This window comes from Mustela erminea, chromosome 12, assembly GCF_009829155.1.
Source record: "Mustela erminea isolate mMusErm1 chromosome 12, mMusErm1.Pri, whole genome shotgun sequence".
NCBI lineage: Eukaryota > Metazoa > Chordata > Mammalia > Carnivora > Mustelidae > Mustela > Mustela erminea.
Window position 1 is genome coordinate 9,469,951 of NC_045625.1, and position 17,179 is coordinate 9,487,129.

General features: G+C 42.0%; 1 protein-coding gene across 1 annotated transcript in view; it reads left to right on the plus strand.

Annotated features, from left to right (window-relative positions):
* MAPKAP1 (MAPK associated protein 1) overlaps nucleotides 1-17,179 on the plus strand; it is a 243,964-nt gene that overhangs the window by 128,255 nt on the left and 98,530 nt on the right. The window contains 1 exon segment of the mRNA XM_032308575.1: nucleotides 2,751-2,927. Coding sequence (XP_032164466.1) covers nucleotides 2,751-2,927 — 177 coding nt within the window.

Below are 17,179 nucleotides of genomic sequence, written 5' to 3' on the forward strand. Positions count from 1 at the left end.
CGGGCACATAGCACTCAATTAATATAGGTAATGATACTAATGGCTACTGTACTAGTACTAATTTGGAGTCCTGAAGAGGTTTTAGAAACCAAAATACCATAGTAGCTTCTTTTACTAATGATTCCTTTGTATAGGCACAAAGGAACCAATATGTACATGCGTTGAATATGGAGTTTTAGTCATTTTTCCCTCAGGTGTTCAATTAAAGGGTTGAAAGAGTTGGGGTACTGTTTGCTGCTAACTTTTACTCATGACCCAGAAAAGACTTCCATTCCTCTTGTATAATATGGGAGGAGTCATTCATTCTTTTCTCTGCTGTGTTCTCAGTGCTCAGAGCAGGCTACAGCCCGGGGTAGGTACTTTGCAAATGTTTTTTGAGTGACTAAATGATTTCACACTTTGTTTTTAAAAACTGAGGAGAATAGTAGCACTTGGCAGTGAGTCTTTAGGCTCTTGGATCTTATTTTGTGACGTGTTGAGTTTGTTTTGAAGGGGATTTGGGGACATCCCATGACATTCAAAACAGAATTCTTCTGATACCAATGTTTGGCTTTCTGCTTTGATCAATAGGCTTATTATTTGCCCTTGAAACCTCTGTGGTGCTGGGGAATCACAGACATTCCTCAGGATGATTTACACGGCAATAAATAATCTGTGCTGTCGGTTGCTTGCTTCATCAGTGTCTGCCCTGTTCCTAAAACCCTGGAGGCTCCATGGGTTGGAGCACTGCCGACACTAACTCCAGATCATGTCCCTTAGTTTTACTGTTCTTTTGTTGCTCTGATATGCATCCACAACGCATTTTTTTAAAGAAGATTCTATTTATTTATTCGACAGAGATAACAAGTAGGCAGGGAGGAAGGCAGAGAGACAGGCAGAGAGATGGGGAAGCAGACTCCCTGCTGAGCAGAGAGCTTGATGCGGGGCTCAATCCCAGGACCCTGGGATCAAGACCTGAGCTGAAGGCAGAGGCTTTAGCCCACTGAGCCACCCAGGCACCCCTCCACAACACATTTTTAAGGGTTGGTGTAATTGTAGAAGTTATTTTCCATCTGACTTTATTATAGTTACGATACCATTTATTTTTTATCTCTGTTATATGGTAGGCTCTGCATATATCATCTTCTCTAATCTGAGTTAGGTTATTGTACCCTTTTTATAGAAGTGGAAACTCAGACCCAAGGAGGTGAAGCTTATTTTCTGAAATCGCGTGGTCCGTAAGTGCTGGAACTTAGATTTTTAACTCAGGTCTTTCTGGACGCAAAGCTCTTAGCAGCAATAATATGACATTTTTTTAATCTAAGGGACTTTCTTCTGCTGCTATAAGTGTTTGGGGTTTAAGTTTTCAACCTCTTGCAAAGATCCATAAGTTTCCCATATCATTCAGAGATGAATTTTAAATTTCTTACCAGCGTTGCAAATACATGAAATTTATAGAGACAAACATAGCCAGATTACTTTCTTGTTATCCATCCATTTAGCAAATTTATAGTTCCCATTAATTTTAATCTGTCCTTATTACCTGTTTTATATAATAAATATCTCTTAGTCCTGACAGACTGAGTATAGATCACCTGAAGTAGGCTCGCTCTCAATAAGCAGAGTTGCAGCTAAAGATTTGTGAATTAATTGGGAAAATTGCAAATCAGGTAGTCAGTGAAATAATTCATTGTCACATCCAATCAATAAACTTTGTAAATCAACTCATTTAATTCAAAAAATGATCTATATAGATCAAGCAACCAATTAAACAATTAGCATACACTTTGCAATTAATTAATTTAAGCATCAATCATATAATTAAAACTCCAAATTTAAGCTGCACAATTTAGAACTCTAGTGCCTTGTGAACTACTAGGTTCATGTCTGTGAATGCTAGCAGATTAGCAGTTTCACAGTTCAGCTTAGGAGCAGGGTATCTTAAAATGTTTTTAATTGATTTTTAAGCTTTAAATTGTCTTTATCATGGTAGAGGTTCCCACCTTTTTTCTGCAAGTTGACTTTTTCATTCCCCCAAAGAAAGAGAAGGCAGTGTGTGTCGGCTGTAAGATGGGAAAGTCTGGAATCTGGGAGTATAGACTGGACATTCTGGGGATGTGAGGACAGTAGTTACCTGCATCAGGATAACTCAGGTCATTTGCTTTTACTCTGTTACGTATCCTTAGTGTCTGGAATCAGATCTTGCCATGTGAATCTGATACTCTTCAAAGAAAGGAGAACTGTATGGATTATCTTTGTTACCTTGAGTATTCCTCTGACCTAGAACAGGTATTTTCTTAATCCCAACCATAAGTCAAAGGCCTCTGATTCCTCCCCCATGCCAATAATTTTTTCTCCTTTATAGTTTTGTTTCTCTTTTAGGATATTTATTTTATGTATACTTACAGGTAACTAGTGTAGTACTTACTTTTTCAACTTGATATACTGTAAGCTTCCTTGAGGGCTAATACTAAGTATCATCTTTGATTTAAGGGGTTAAGTTCTGCGTCTTACCTATAACAGGTGCTCAGTAAATGTTTGTTGAAAGAATAGAGTACTGGAAGGCCCTCATTTCACATTGCTTTTCTCCCCCTTTGTATGCCATGTTTTCTTTCTCAAATGCAGTAGGATTGGGGGAAATCTAATGTATCACCAGGCTCTTGGGTAAAAGAACAGCTGTGTCCCAGTTTGCTTGCTGTATACCATCGGCTCTGGTCTCCTTGGCCCTCCTTCATCTTGGTATTCACTCACCTTTTTGGTTTTCCTTTCAGTGACAACGTCAGTGCCTACTGCCTGCATATTGCTGAGGATGACGGGGAGGTTGACACAGACTTCCCCCCACTGGACTCCAACGAGCCCATTCATAAGTTCGGCTTCAGTACCTTGGCCCTGGTTGAAAAGTATTCATCTCCTGGTCTGACATCCAAAGAGTCACTCTTTGTTCGAATGTGAGTATTGACCCTGTTACTGATCTCAGTATCTCATCTCTGCCTTCTAGGACTTGGACTTGTTTGCTCATGATTTGAATGCCACTGGGCATCTGGATTTTCATTTGTGGTGACTACTTCCAGGGAGATGTTGACAACACCGTTTGCATTGTGTTTCATGCTTCTGCACCTGGATTGAATGCAGACATGCTTTGCAGTAGCAATTTGCATTAGGTAGCTCTCCGCACGTAGTATCTGTGAGCCAGGCTTCTGGACCTACTGGGTGGGGTACTTTGGAGACTGCAAAGCTAAAATTTTGGTTTTCCCTTTGTCTTCATGAACTCCAAACTATATGAAAATGTGCATTGCAGCCACTTTTGTCTTGTGACTTAAAATACTTCTTTTCTTCTCCAACTTCATTCAAATCAACTTTGATTTTTCCTCTCAGTTGCCTCCCTTTAGACTGATAAGGGGGTATTTTCCCGTGCCTTTGGCATTCTGGTAAAGGCTTTAACTTATAAGCCCTTTCCAGAAAAAGTGTTTGTAAATGCAGAAAATAAAATCCACCAAGAATGTAAAAGAGTTCCATTATATTTAAATACTTCTGAAATTATTAAATGAATTTGTGATACAGTGATATGTATGGCTTTTTAATACCAAGATCCAGTAGCAGGTCTAACTCCTAAGTCTCTCACTTCAAAGTAGTGATGAGCATAAATGAGATTTGAGAAGTCTGCAGCAACTGTAATGTGCTGTGACATTTGTTTTTTTCTGTTCTTAACAGAGTCACCAATACTGCTAATACTACTGTGATTTGTTGACTATATTTATAATTGAAGGAAATGGGGACACCTGGGTGGCTCAGTGGGTTAAAGCCTCTGCCTTTGGTTCAGGTAATGATCCCAGGGTCCTGGGATGGAGGCCCACATCAGGCTCTCAGCTCAGCAGAGAAAAGCCTCTCCTGCAAATGCAAGAGAGCCTCCTCTCTCTGCTTGCCTGTCTGCCTACTTGTGATCTCTGTCTGTCAAATAAATAAATAAAGTCTTTAAAAAAATAATAATTCAAGGAGATGCTAAATATCACAAGTTAATGAAAATAAAAATAAAATTTTTGTGTATTCAAGTCTCTAGAGCGAGTTTTACCCAGAGGTCCCAATTGTTAGAAGAAAGCCTGTAACGTTTTCTAAGCACAGCGTAAGCTTCGCTAATGGGAACGGAGACTTGCCCTCTCCAGGCCTCTCCTGGGAACACTAGTGATCCTTTTGGCACCCCCTGCTGTTAGTAACCAGCAAACTCACTATCCACAGGAGGGATTGCTTTAGAGGACTTTTCCCTTGTCTCTTTAAAACATACTGCCTTTGTTTCAGATTTTCAGTGAAAATAGGATTATGCTACCTATGATATAGGAGGATTTTGTGTCAGGGGGAGCTGTTGGGGGGGATGATTCCAAGTTTTTGTACTTAGGGTTTCATCCCTGCTATGAAGTCTTGTTTGCTATATGTAACAGTAAATATTTTCCCTCTTTTTATGTTTCGAAGGGGCTAAATCAACAACACTGAAGAATACTGAAAGTAATTTAAAACTTATCCAATGATTTATCCCTCCTAATATAACTATTTTCATATCATCGTTTCCATATATATATTAAAATATATATTATATATTACATATATTATTATATATATTAAAGTTTCTGCTCTAGTGTAAATATTTTGTTATTTTTACTTAAAATTACAAATATTTGATATCTGTTCTTAGTTCCTATAATCTATATTTATTATGTACCAAGAATTTATTATGTACCAAGAATCTAGACCAACCCTGTGCTCATGGAGCTTACTATCTAGTAAGGAGGGATTTGTCAAATCATTAAAACGTGGCGAGCAGGGGGCGCCTGGGTGGCTCAGTGGGTTAAGCCGCTGCCTTCGGCTCGGGTCATGATCTAAGGGTACTGGGATCGAATCCCGCGTCGGGCTCTCTGCTCAGCAGGGAGCCTGCTTCCTTCTCTCTCTCTCTGTCTGCCTGCCTCTCAGTGTACTTGTGATTTCTCTCTGTCAAATAAATAAATAAAATCTTAAAAAAAAAAAGCAAGAAAAAAAAAAACATGGCGAGCAGGACAACAGAAAAAGGCCCAGGCTGTGTTGGAAGCCTACCACAGCATATTTAGATTGTTTTCTTGTTTTGGTTTTAGTAAATGATGCTAATATTCCTTATCCAGATCCCTTTTACTTCTGCTGAATCACATCCTTTGGACAATTTCCTGTGTGTAGTATTATTGGTCAGATTAGAAACATCTCTAGACTTTCATTTTGTATTGACACGTAGCCTTCTGAAAGGTGTTCCAGTTTACAGTGCAATTGTATTACTAACAGCTACTGAATACTAACAGAATTCATAAAAGCATCTTTTAAAGTTTTATTGTCACAAAGTATCATTAGGACATTTTTTCTGTTTACTTTAGAAGATGTATACAGGGCTACTTCAGTAGTCTCCACCTGCATTTTTGTTTTTATTTGTAAATGACTGGAAGAGTTCTCATTAGTGCATAATTATTTACTACATAAATATTAACATGTGACCACATTCTTTTGAAGTAAATGTCCTTTTTAAAACAAGGGCTTTTAGATCATTGATTTTCAACAGAATGGGGCTGGGGATAGCAAGACATACCTTCCCAGGAGAAGCATCTAAAGACTATACAGGGTCTCCCTGTGAACCCCGGCTTTTGGAGAATGGGAGGAAAGAGAGGAGGAAGGGCAGAGGGTAACAACAACTGCTTTGAACTTAATACTCTTACTTTTTTCCTGAATTACTCCCATCCCTGTACTCCCACTCCCAAACACACACACCCCAGTCAGTCCTTTTTCTATTTTAAAGTTCAAGAGAGCTTATTCAATATGTCTGGAGTGTTTCTGAAAACACGAGGTAAAGTAAAAACTTTATATGTGAGCATTTAAGAAAAAAAAAATGTCAATAAATTTTGTTTCTTCTCTTCCTCAGTTTTCTGATGAAATAGTACAGATTACTGACCGTTTGCCCCATGTGTGTTTTCTTGCTTCAGCAACCTTCCATTCACCTTGCTGGTCTATATTCTAAGTTAGAAAAGCCTCTCCTGAAAAAAAAAAAAAATAGAAAAAGAAAAGCCTCTCCTGCAAATGCAAGACAATGTGTCCAAAGTTTCAGAGAGTAAAGTCTCAACAAAATAAGTACAGCTGTCGCTCCTTTCCCAGTTGACCCCTTACCTTCTTGCCTCTCTCCCAGGGGAGAATGGGCAGGGGGTGTCTGGGAAGACACGGAACTGAACCAGGAAGAGAGAGCTCGGCTTTGACAATAAGCAGTGAATTAGTATTTACTAGATGAAAGCTATGTATATGTTAGTCCATTTAATCTGAATATAGACTGGTTTTTATTATGACCATTTTCAAGACATAAAAACTGAGGCTGACAAACTTTGCTCTCAGGCCTGGATTTGCCCCCATACCTGACTTGCAAAGTCCACACCCTTTGCAGCACACAACACACTGCTGAGGGTTTGGGACAGTGGTGGGGAATCTAGTGGTGGTCTCATCATTCAAGTGTCCACTGTCTTAAGGCCAACATTCAGCTACTATATATTATAGTGTAGGGTAAGAGTGAGGGAGCCTCTGGCGCCAGAATGCTTGCATGCCATTCCTGACTTTACCCTTGCTAATCTTGGATGAACTGCTTAACCTTTTTTGGCCCAGTCAAACGGGGGTAATAATAATAGTACCTACCTCATAGAGCCATGATGAGGATTGAATGAGTTGATATATATAAAACACTTAGAACAGTGCCTGGCTGTGTGAGTGTTTATTGTAGTTACTGTTGCTGTGACTAGAAACCTTTTGAGGGCAAGAACTGATCACTTATGCCCCACAACACCCAGAGTAGCTCCATTAGTGTGGTAGGTACACCACAAATATGTCTCAAATGAACTAAATAGAACTCTACCTGTTTCTGCATTTTTCTCCTTCCCCTCCTTTCTGTCTCTATAAGAGAAGGGCAGAGTGTGGGTAGACATTGCTCAGCTGGACTGAAAAGTTACCAGGATAACGTTTGCTGACTTAGGGGTAGGCATAGACATTGGCAGGGGTAGACATTGGAGATCTGTAGACTTCAACTCAGTCCTCTTACGAGCAGACATCTTTTAAGAGATAGTAGCAAGACTGTAAACTCCTTGAAGAGAGGGTGTACACAGTCTTCGTAGAGAAGGAATGGATGACTCTTCAGGTGTCTTTGGGCTGCTGGTGGGGGGGTGGGCTGGTCAAACTTTCTTTCCTATTTTTCTTTCTGAGCCCACCTAGCTTTTGGTACAGCCCTGTTCCTGCCTTTTGAATGCCATGAAGCCCCCCAGCTTGCCTTCTGGCTTTCGGAGGCCCTCACATCACCCACCCCACCCCTCACACCTCCCATATACCATCTTTCCCCACTCCAAGTGAGGCTGTACAAACTTTGAGCTTCAGCTAACCTGGGTTCAAGTTTCAGTTTCACTGGTGACTTGCTACATGACTGTACTCTCAGCTTCTTCATCTGAAAAATGAGGGGAGTAATAACTACCTCATGGAATTGTCATGAGGAATTTTCTGAAATGTAAATAATGTACAGACCTCTTTTTTTTTTTTTTAAGATTTTATTTATTTATTTGACAGAGAGATCACAAGTAGGCAGAGAGGCAGGCAGAGAGAGGAAGGGAAGCAGGCTCTCCGCTGAGCAGAGAGCCCGATGCGGGGCTCGATCCCAGAACCCCGGGATCATGACCTGAGCCGAAGGCAGAGGCTTCAACCCACTGAGCCACCCAGGCGCCCCTGTACAGACCTCTTTTAAAGGAAAATTAATTCTCCTGAAGCCTCAATGTTTGCCAAAATTCATTTTATTATAACATTACTTAAATACACTTAAGTGTAAAATTCTAGCTATAAATTCCATGTCTTTATGCAATCCAAACAAAATTAAAAATTAAATACAAATAAAACTATAACATTAATAAAATACAAATTAACAACTTAAATGCAGCAGATGATGTTTGGCTCAGATTAAGTCACTGATGTTGGATTTAATGGTGTTAAATGTTTTACTTGTCAGCTTGAGTTTTTTTTCTTTTCTTTTCTTTTTTTTTTTTTAAGATTTTTTATTTATTTATTTGACAGACAGAGATCACAAGCAGGTAGAGAGGCAGGCAGAGAGAGAGAGGAGGAAGCAGGCTCCCTGCTGAGCAGAGAGCCCGATGTGGGACTAGATCCCAGGACCCTGAGACCATGACCTGAGCCGAAGGCAGAGGCTTAACCCTCTGAGCCACCCAGGAGCCCCAAGTTTTTTTTATTTTCTTATGAAACATTGACTACCATATTAATATTTGTCCTTTTAAATAGTGAGTGTATTTTTAACTACTAGTCCATTATTTTAATGAGCCAGTTGATTTATAGTGCCTCCTCCCACCCCCCCAGTTTTACATGTGCTTTACTGGAAAAATAAGGCATTTCTGCAACGATAACGAATTTATGTCAGTTTGCCCAGGACTTTCCCTGTTTTGAGATTCAAAGTCCTATACCCAGGAGCATCCTCCTCAGCCCATTGTTGTTTGTTCTGTACATAGGCGGGCTCTCTGCCTGACCGATACCTGGGCACAGTGTGACTTGGGTACTCAGAGCATGAATTCTTCAGAGTTCAGCAAACAGGAGTTCCGTAGAGAGAGCCTAGTGCCTGCTTCTCCCCTCACTTTTCTCTATTCAACAAAGAATTAATAATCCCACTTCTGCATGCGACTTGCAGTGATGTCATTTGGCTTTTACTGAATCTATTAGTGACATTAAATAACTCTAGCTGCTAGAACACACAACCCCCAGATCTCACCAGTTTATCCAGCAAGTCAGCCGACTTCCTCTATAAAGGGCCAAGCAGTAAATATTTTAGGCTTGTGGGCCATACCTCTCTGTAACTCAGCTCTGCTATATAGTAGCAAGAAAGCAGCCATAGACAACAATATATCAATGAAAGGGCATGGGATAGATGTGTTGACCCTGGCTTATCCTACTAAGTTTAGTTCTTGTTCAGATCCATCTGATGAGGTCGGGTTTTTCTCCTGGGTGTTTCTCCTCTAGGCAGTGATTCAGGGCTCCCCAAGCTGGGTAGAGAATGGAGAACATGGAAGTGTAGGAGTGGCCTATATCTCTATCAATCTATTGCTTGTATAGGTTATCATATATATACATATATGTATCATCTACATATAATTTTGCTTTTTAAAATATACATTATATGTATATGATACGTGTGTGTGTGTGTGTGTGTGTGTGTGCTTGATTTTCATTAAAATAAAAACAAAAATTTTAAATCCTAACACTTAGCTTGTGAATTCATCTGTTGATCCTGAGGGCTGTTGAATCTAAGATAGGAAATGCTGTTAAGAAGATGTTAGCTCAGACCCTGGTATGCAGGAAGTGTTACATAGTTGCTATTTTTATTTTTTCTGTGAGAGATTCATCGGTCTGAATAATTCACACTAAGGTGTGTATGGGATTTAACTTTTCTTTGGGTGATTTATTACATAATGAATACATGTCCATCCTAGAAAAATTAGAAAATAGAGCTGTGTTTCTTCCTATAAAAGAAAATTTAAAATTTCACTTTGTTCCATCATGCAAAGTTGTGACTTTTCAAGTTACAGAATATGTATGTTTAAAAAGAGGAGAGGGTGCTGAGTGTGGCTCAGTTGGTTTGAACATCCAACTCTTGATTTTGGCTGAGGTCTTGATCTCGGGGTCATGGGAGATCGAGCCCTTCCTCAGGCTCTGTTCTAGGGGTAGAGCCTGCTTGGGATTCTCTTCCTCCCTCTCCCTCTTCCTCTTCCCATCTAGTCCCCGTCCCTGACTCTTGTGTGCGTGCACGCTCTCTCTGTGTGGAAAAAAAAAAATAAAAAGAGGTGCTAGTTAACTTTCATGAGTCCCCAGTTGGAAAAGTGTTCTGTGGAGAAGGATGTGAAAGTGGGTGACTTCTGATGTTCTTACTGAGTCGACGGTGTGAGACTAGCCTTCTCTTCCCAGGCCCTTGGTCCCAGGAAACTCCCAGACACAGAGTTGTTTGGGAAGGGAGAATGGATTTACACTAAAAACTTGTAAATTAAGAGCGCGCTAATGGAAACTCTCTCCTTTAACAGAGGCAAGTGGATTTCTAAGATACCCATTGTTCGTGATTGATTTTGGACAGATCCAATGTGTGTGTGTGTGTGTGTATATATATATATATATATGAATCTTTTTAACTTGCTGACTGGTAGCTGCTCTGAGCCTAAGCATTGAAGTTGTTTGGGTATCAGCCGTGTGGAAGGGGAGAAGTAGGAGGCAGCAGTATGGGGGAGTCTGGCTCCCAACACTAAATCACCGGATTTCAGCTGGATCCCAGTATCCGAGAGAGTGCTCCTTGTCAGCAGTGACCAAGCCAAGGCCTCCCGGGCCTTTAGACGTGGTAGGACAAGGGAGAATGAGATCTTGGAGTGAACAGGGGAGGAGCCTGCTTTGTCCCTCTCCTCCCATTCCCCAGCACAGGGCCAGTTCATTTAGGACTTGTGGAACTGAATTGAGTTCACAAATGGCACTGGCAACAGCAACTGTGACGGTATCATTAGATGCGTTGCCATTAACATTTCACACCAGGATCCTACTCTGGAGTCGGGAAAAAGGGTTTTAGAAAGTGAAGAAAAGTCCAAACCAGTAAAATGGACAGAATCTCCCTAAATCAAAAGTCAGTAAGAGCAGTTAAACTGCCTTCCTATACATATGTTTTACTTATAATGTTTGTTATCTCAGGTAAACATGGGGAAGGAATGTTTTTAACCAATAGCTAGATCAGAGCAGATAGAATCCCGCTAAGATTTTGCTGTTTGGGGAAGGGCCCACCAGGTAGTCGGTAGACGGTCTTCCACCAGAAGCGGGGCTGCCTGGGCCTTTATGGCCCAGAGAGTTCCCAGAGATTGCTGTGGCTTCTCTTGGCTTTGTGTGAAAGGAAAGGTTAGCTGTTTTTTAAGAGGCGTGCAGATTCTTTGCTGTTGGCTCTATGAGGGCTTTTCAGAGGGGTTGGTAGTTTTAGTGTACCCTCTTGATGAGATCTCCAGGGTATACCCAAAGTGATCAGACCTTTTTGAAAGGATATCATCAGTTTTGAAGCCTCTCCTACCCTTATGTGATACTGCCTTGTGGTCTGGAGAGGAGGGAAAAAAAGGAAATGAGTATTTTTGCACACTCTGTTTGGTGCCTATAGTGGCCATTATCTCATTTATTCTTTTTTTTTTTTTTTTAAAGATTTTATTTATTTATTTGACAGAGAGAAATTACAAGTACACTGAGAGGCAGGCAGAGAGAGAGAGAAGGAAGCAGGCTCCCTGCTGAGCAGAGAGCCGGATGCGGGACTCGATCCCAGGACCCTGAGATCATGACCTGAGCCGAAGGCAGCGGCTTAACCCACTGAGCCACCCAGGCGCCCCCATTTATTCTTTATAACAAACTCATTTTTATAATATATGAGCTGAGGATGAGAGACAGGTAGTTATTTGCTCAAGGTCATACAATTTGGTAAGGGGCAGAGCTAAAATAGAATAAGGAGGGGAGAAAAAGACGCCTGTATTCTTTGTACCCAGGCCTGACAATATGGGTATAAATTATCTTACTTATTTATTGTTTGCTCGAGTCATAGAAGACCAACTGTGTGTTGTTTCTTTTCATTCTGTTGTATTAGCAAACATTTCCATTGTCCAGATTGTCCTCATGTACAGAAATGTAACATATGCAGCCTGTTTAATTTTGTATTTGTAAATCTGACTTGATTTCCTTTTTGGCAACAGCTACTGTCTAGAGAAAAGAAAAGATTTTTCTTTGTGTCTGTTTAAAGTGACAGAAATATTGGAGCAAGTAATAAAGATGGAAAGCATTAATTACATACTTACAAGAATTTAAAGGTCAGACAAGCTAAATATGTATGTTTTGCTCACTGGAATGTCTCTTGAAATTGTGCCAGGATGCGCTTTGTTCCTACAATGAAAGCACCCATTTTAGATAGCCATCAGCTTACTTTGGTTTCCAAAAATTATACCAGATTGTTGCTTTAGTTGCTATATATTCTAAAAGTTTAGGACTCCCATTTCTGACATAAATGTGATTTGTTTCATGATCCACCCCCTTTGGCCATGTTTAGTTACTGTGTCTCATTTTGATTTCCTCTGTTCTCCCCTCAGCTTATGTTGGAGTCTGTCAGCTGCCGCTATGTACATGTCAGGCTAGTGACTTGTAATGTTTATTAATACAATGTCAGTCTTGCTGTTGAAAAAACTGTGATGCTTCTCAGAAGGTTGCAGTAGAACGAAGCGTTTGATTTCCAGATCCTGTCTGCACTGCATGGTGAATACATCCTCAGATGTTATGCAGTTCACTGACCTGACAGTTATGGAACCCCGCCTGGGACCCCATTTCAGCAGGACATATTTGAACAGAAACAGTTTGCAAAACTTTACACACTTAAACTCCTGCCAAGGCAAACTGTTAGCCACTTGAGTTTGTTATAAATACCCAGTGGCAGTGGTTGGAAGTAGCCCACGGTGTGTTTTATATTCCGAACTGAATGTGAATGTCTTTGCGGTTATATAGAGTAGTAAATAATTGAGTTTGATTAGGGAGAGGGACCTCATTATCCCCCACCTGTGCCCAGCTGGAAGGGGAGGGTCGAAATGAAGCCATTAGCTGTCTCTCTTACTGGCATCTCAAAGAGCTCAAATACATCTGTGTCTTATTTTCTTTTCTGGCACAATCAGTCGAGCAAGCTAAGCAGGCATGACCGGATTTGGCAAGTCCCAAGGACTCTGGCAAAGATACACAAGGAGAAGGCGGAGGGCAGTCATTTTGGCTTCTCACTGCCCATTAGTCTAGCGAGTTATGTTTTTGGAAAATGTCTGTTTTGAAAAAGAGTACTTTGTCCAATGTCAAACATCACATACTCACACAATACGCTTTGATCTTTTAAAAAAAATTTTTGTCAGTGCAAGGGGAAACAAAATGTGGCATTCACACTAGTGTAAACTCTCTTTATGGATAAAGTAATACTCAAAAGACTTGCTTTGAAACAGGCATGCTACAGTTATTACAAGGCTTTCTCTTGCTCATATATTTTCATTTTCTACTTTGAAGTACTAGAGAATGAACATGCATGGAGTTGGGACCAGCGCAGGCTGGGGTCTGGAGGAGTGTGTCTTCATCACTGTTAGGACCTGGTCAGGAGCGGAGAAGCGAGTGCTGCTCTTGGCTGCCTTTTCCCTTTCCATAAGCTGAGACTGTGGCTCAGGAAACCATGAAATTCTCCAAGGGCTTTTAAAAAGGGACCTCGCAGTTCATATGGTCGTTTAAAATCAAACTGAATGTTACAGTGGAAGTTGAATCTTTGCCACAGATTGATAGGTAGTTCCCACCTGAAGGATGTGCTTTCTGGAAGTCTATTCTTCCTATGACTCCTCAAGGCTCTCCTCTGGGCTACAGAGAGGTATAAATCCCAGGCTTTGGTGTTGGCCTTCCCTGGCTCCATCTCCTGGCTCCTTCACTTAGCTGTGCAACTCCAGGCGGTGTCCTAACCTTGCCCAACCTCAGTTTCCTCCATTATAAAATGGGACTGATAATAGCACCTACCTTTTCTGGGAGGATTAAATGAACAAAGTAAGTGCTCAGTAAATGTTGACAGTTGTCCTCATCTCATTCATCACTTCTTGGTATGTAGAAAAGCCATGGTTATTATATTAAGCACTTATTACATAACCGGTATTGTGTTAACAGATAATTTAGTCCTCACAATAATCTTCTGCCCTAAGAATTATCCCCGTTTCATAGATGAGGAAACTAGAAGATAGAGAGAGAGAGAGACTGTGTCATTTACCCCCAACTCCAGAGCAGGGACCACTGGGACTGGACTCCAGAGCTGGGACTCCAAAGCACGGTCTGCTCTAGGCTGTGCTGTGCTTTGCTGCCTTCCAGTCACCACCAGCTTCCGTACCACGATACAGGGCTGGATGATCACTGTTTGAGACATCTCCATTAAGAAGCTCTCTGGTCCCCTGACCCCTCCACGGCTTGGCCAAGTGCCTCTGTGTTTGGTAGCACTCGGAGCTGGCCTCCTTCTTTGTACTTAGCGCACAGCAGTAGAAGTCTTTGTTTGCTTCTTTGTCTTCCTCTCCCACTATACTGTGCTCCTTGGTTTAGGGACCGTAGTGTTGATTTCTGAATTCAAAAAAGATCTTTAATAGAGGAACTTCGGGTTAAATGCCCTAATGCCTCCAACCTCGGATTCTGTAAAATGGATCTAACAATAACACCTGTTTTAGGATTAAATGAGTTAATACAGGATTTAAAAGCTTAACTTAGCATCTGACACATAGTAAAGGTTCAGTGGGTAGTGGTTGCTGTTACTTCTGTTGTGATTGCTGAATAATAACTTGTACTGTGGAGCTCAGAAAGCTCTTAATAAGTCTCACTAAATTTCCCTGCACACCCCCATGATTTTTTACTTTCCTCATCTCTAGCCAAAGCCAGTGAGTTAAGCTGAGGTACAGTGTACCCACTTCCCTGGCTCACTCTCTCAAAAGTGAAAGCCTTGAAAATAGTGCCTTGAGTGCTTTTCTGTGAGCTTCAGAGGGGGCCTGATGCCTGGGTCAGGGGTTGCTTGCTTACAGCGCGCCTGACTGTTGCTACCATGCCCAGCATGTTGCACATTTTAATGGCCCTGTGTTCCCAACTATAAGCAATGGTTGGGATCCTTCCCCAACTAAGCAGTATCTGCTGAGGGTGTGTGGGAAGGGCGGGGAGGTGAAAATGGGACCTCTTCTCTTGGAGAAATGACTTAGGACATGGGGAACACGAGAGCACTAACATTTCTAAGCTCCTTTTACTGTTTGCCAACCCGAATGCTAGGTGCTTGCCATTCATCGTCTATTTTATCCTCTCTGCCAGTTCTTTAGGGAAGCAGCCTCCTCGTTTCATGGCTGCAGCAGAGGTTCCCACGTGTTAAGGCAATGTTTTGGTTAGCCGTGGAACGAGAACTTGAACCAAAGGGTATTTAACCCCCAGTGCATGTGTTTTCCTCTCCAGTATGTTACCTCGCAACTTGGGTTCTGCTTCCAGCTCTGTCCCTATAAATAGAATCTAAGCTTTCCAGATAAGGACCTGTGCCCCGTCAGCTCTGGTTTAATATTTAGCAGAGAAATGCTCATCGTGTTAGGTTAATGTGGGTATAAAAACTCCCCTCTGGTAACTGAGTGGCTTTGCACTGGGACAGAGCTAAATTCCTCAAGTGAGTAATCTCTTTTTAAAATGCCCATACGTTTTTCAGTGGTTACAAGACTTGACAGGACCTAACTTCGAATTGACTGAAGCACTCCTGGCAGCATTTAGTCAGCTCCCTGAAGTGGCGCTTCCTCCTAGACCCGGCGCAGGCAGCCCAAGGAGCTGTGGAGGGCAGCTGCCTGTGCTCAGTGCCCCCAGCGTGCCCTGCTGTGGCGGGAGACAAGCCGTCTATCCACGAGGGGAGCGGGAGGAGGAGCAGTTTCTGAGCCGAGAGTCCGGGTTTGTAGTCCATCTGTCCCTCCATCCGCCTGTCTGTCCGAGGGCCAGCCACCCTCAGCACAGGTCGCACCTCAGAGCCTGGAATGCGGGGCCACACGGAAGGGAGACAGGACCAGCGAGTGCCCTTCCTAGCTGCTGCCAGCTTTTCTCTCGAGATCAGTGTCTTCTCAGTCGCACACCCAATGCCCAACGTTAAATAAAAAGCAGCTCTAAAAGATGTATTTCAATAGACTTTTTCGAAAGCCCATAAAAATTCCTGGATATAAAGAAATGAGGCATAAAACCCAGAATGTTTGGAAGTCAAGCTGAAAATTGCGGAAGCAAGTCTCCATATCCATTTATTAAATGGGAGCATAACTTAACAGTCGCACCTAGATGTCTTCCGAGAACCACTTCGATTCCGTTCTCTTGTATTTTGGAAACGTGTTGCCCCCTTAAGTGCTGTAGACTTGGAGCAAGATCTGGAGTTGATGTTTGTCTGGAGGGCGGGAGCGAGCAGAGTGGGAGACTGACCCGAGGAAGCTTTCATTAGGTCCGGTTGAGTGTGCAGTACGTGGGTCACAACCTCTTTCTCCTTTTAATGTGCACGATTTTACCGGAATGGAGCCCCAGAGTGAGATACCGCACACTAGCGCAGGCACGTTCCGAGCGCCGTGCGTGCCCCTTCCCTCCACTGTTGTTTTCATTTTCCTCTCATGAACCTTGCTACCCTGGCTTCAGCACGGAGGCTGTAAAGGAAGATGGAGAGCCGAGTTACCTCAGAATGATCACTATCGTTAACATTCACGGGTGGTTCACTTATCATTCCTGACTGCACAGACATGGCAGCCGCTCGGAAGCGTCCGCAGGTGTAGCATGGTGATACATATTACATTGTGCCACAATGGATTTATGTATTCTGTAACAAAAGAAAAGTGTAATGAAAAAATACAGAAGGTAATCCTTTATTCCTCCACCACACAATTTATCAGTAATGCCTGTGGATGATAAGTGCCAGGGATTTCCTCTGCTTGCTTTAACCTTGTCACCCAGGTACGTTTTGGTAAAATGACAGAAAAATACAGACGAGGGATTTTCCTGTGTTCAAAAATCTTTTAAAAGGACACTTTTAATTTATGGAAGTTAGTCCGAACGCAAGGCTTCCCTTTGAGCTTCTAGTCTGCCTTTGCTAAAAAAGATAAACGTATTGGTTTGAAATAATGCTGTCAGCCAGCAGCAGATTAGGCGAGAATGTAAGCGACTTATAAGCAGACTCAAATCAAAAATAGTTCAGATGGAACCCAGGTAGATGGAAGTTCGTGAGATCTAGCCCAGGACTAGTTTGTGCGTACCCGAGGACTTGTGTTCCCTTTTAGGCCCCACTCACCCATCGCCCAACATATTGTCACAGATGGAGCGCATACTGACTTCTGAGGAGCGAGCAGGGGAAGACAAGCCTGAACGCGGATGATTGGCGTTTGTTCCAAACACGCCCTGGCCTCGCGCCAGAGCAAATACCCCCAAGTTTATAAATGCACAAGGCACTTTACATTTCAGTGTGCTTGCCAAAGTATCACTTACTGCATCGCTCCCTAAATATAGTTTTTAAAAAAAGAGCTATTTCTTATTTTGCTTTGATCAGTAAAATAAACTTTTAAAGATTGTTCTGGGATGGGGTCCAGCTTCT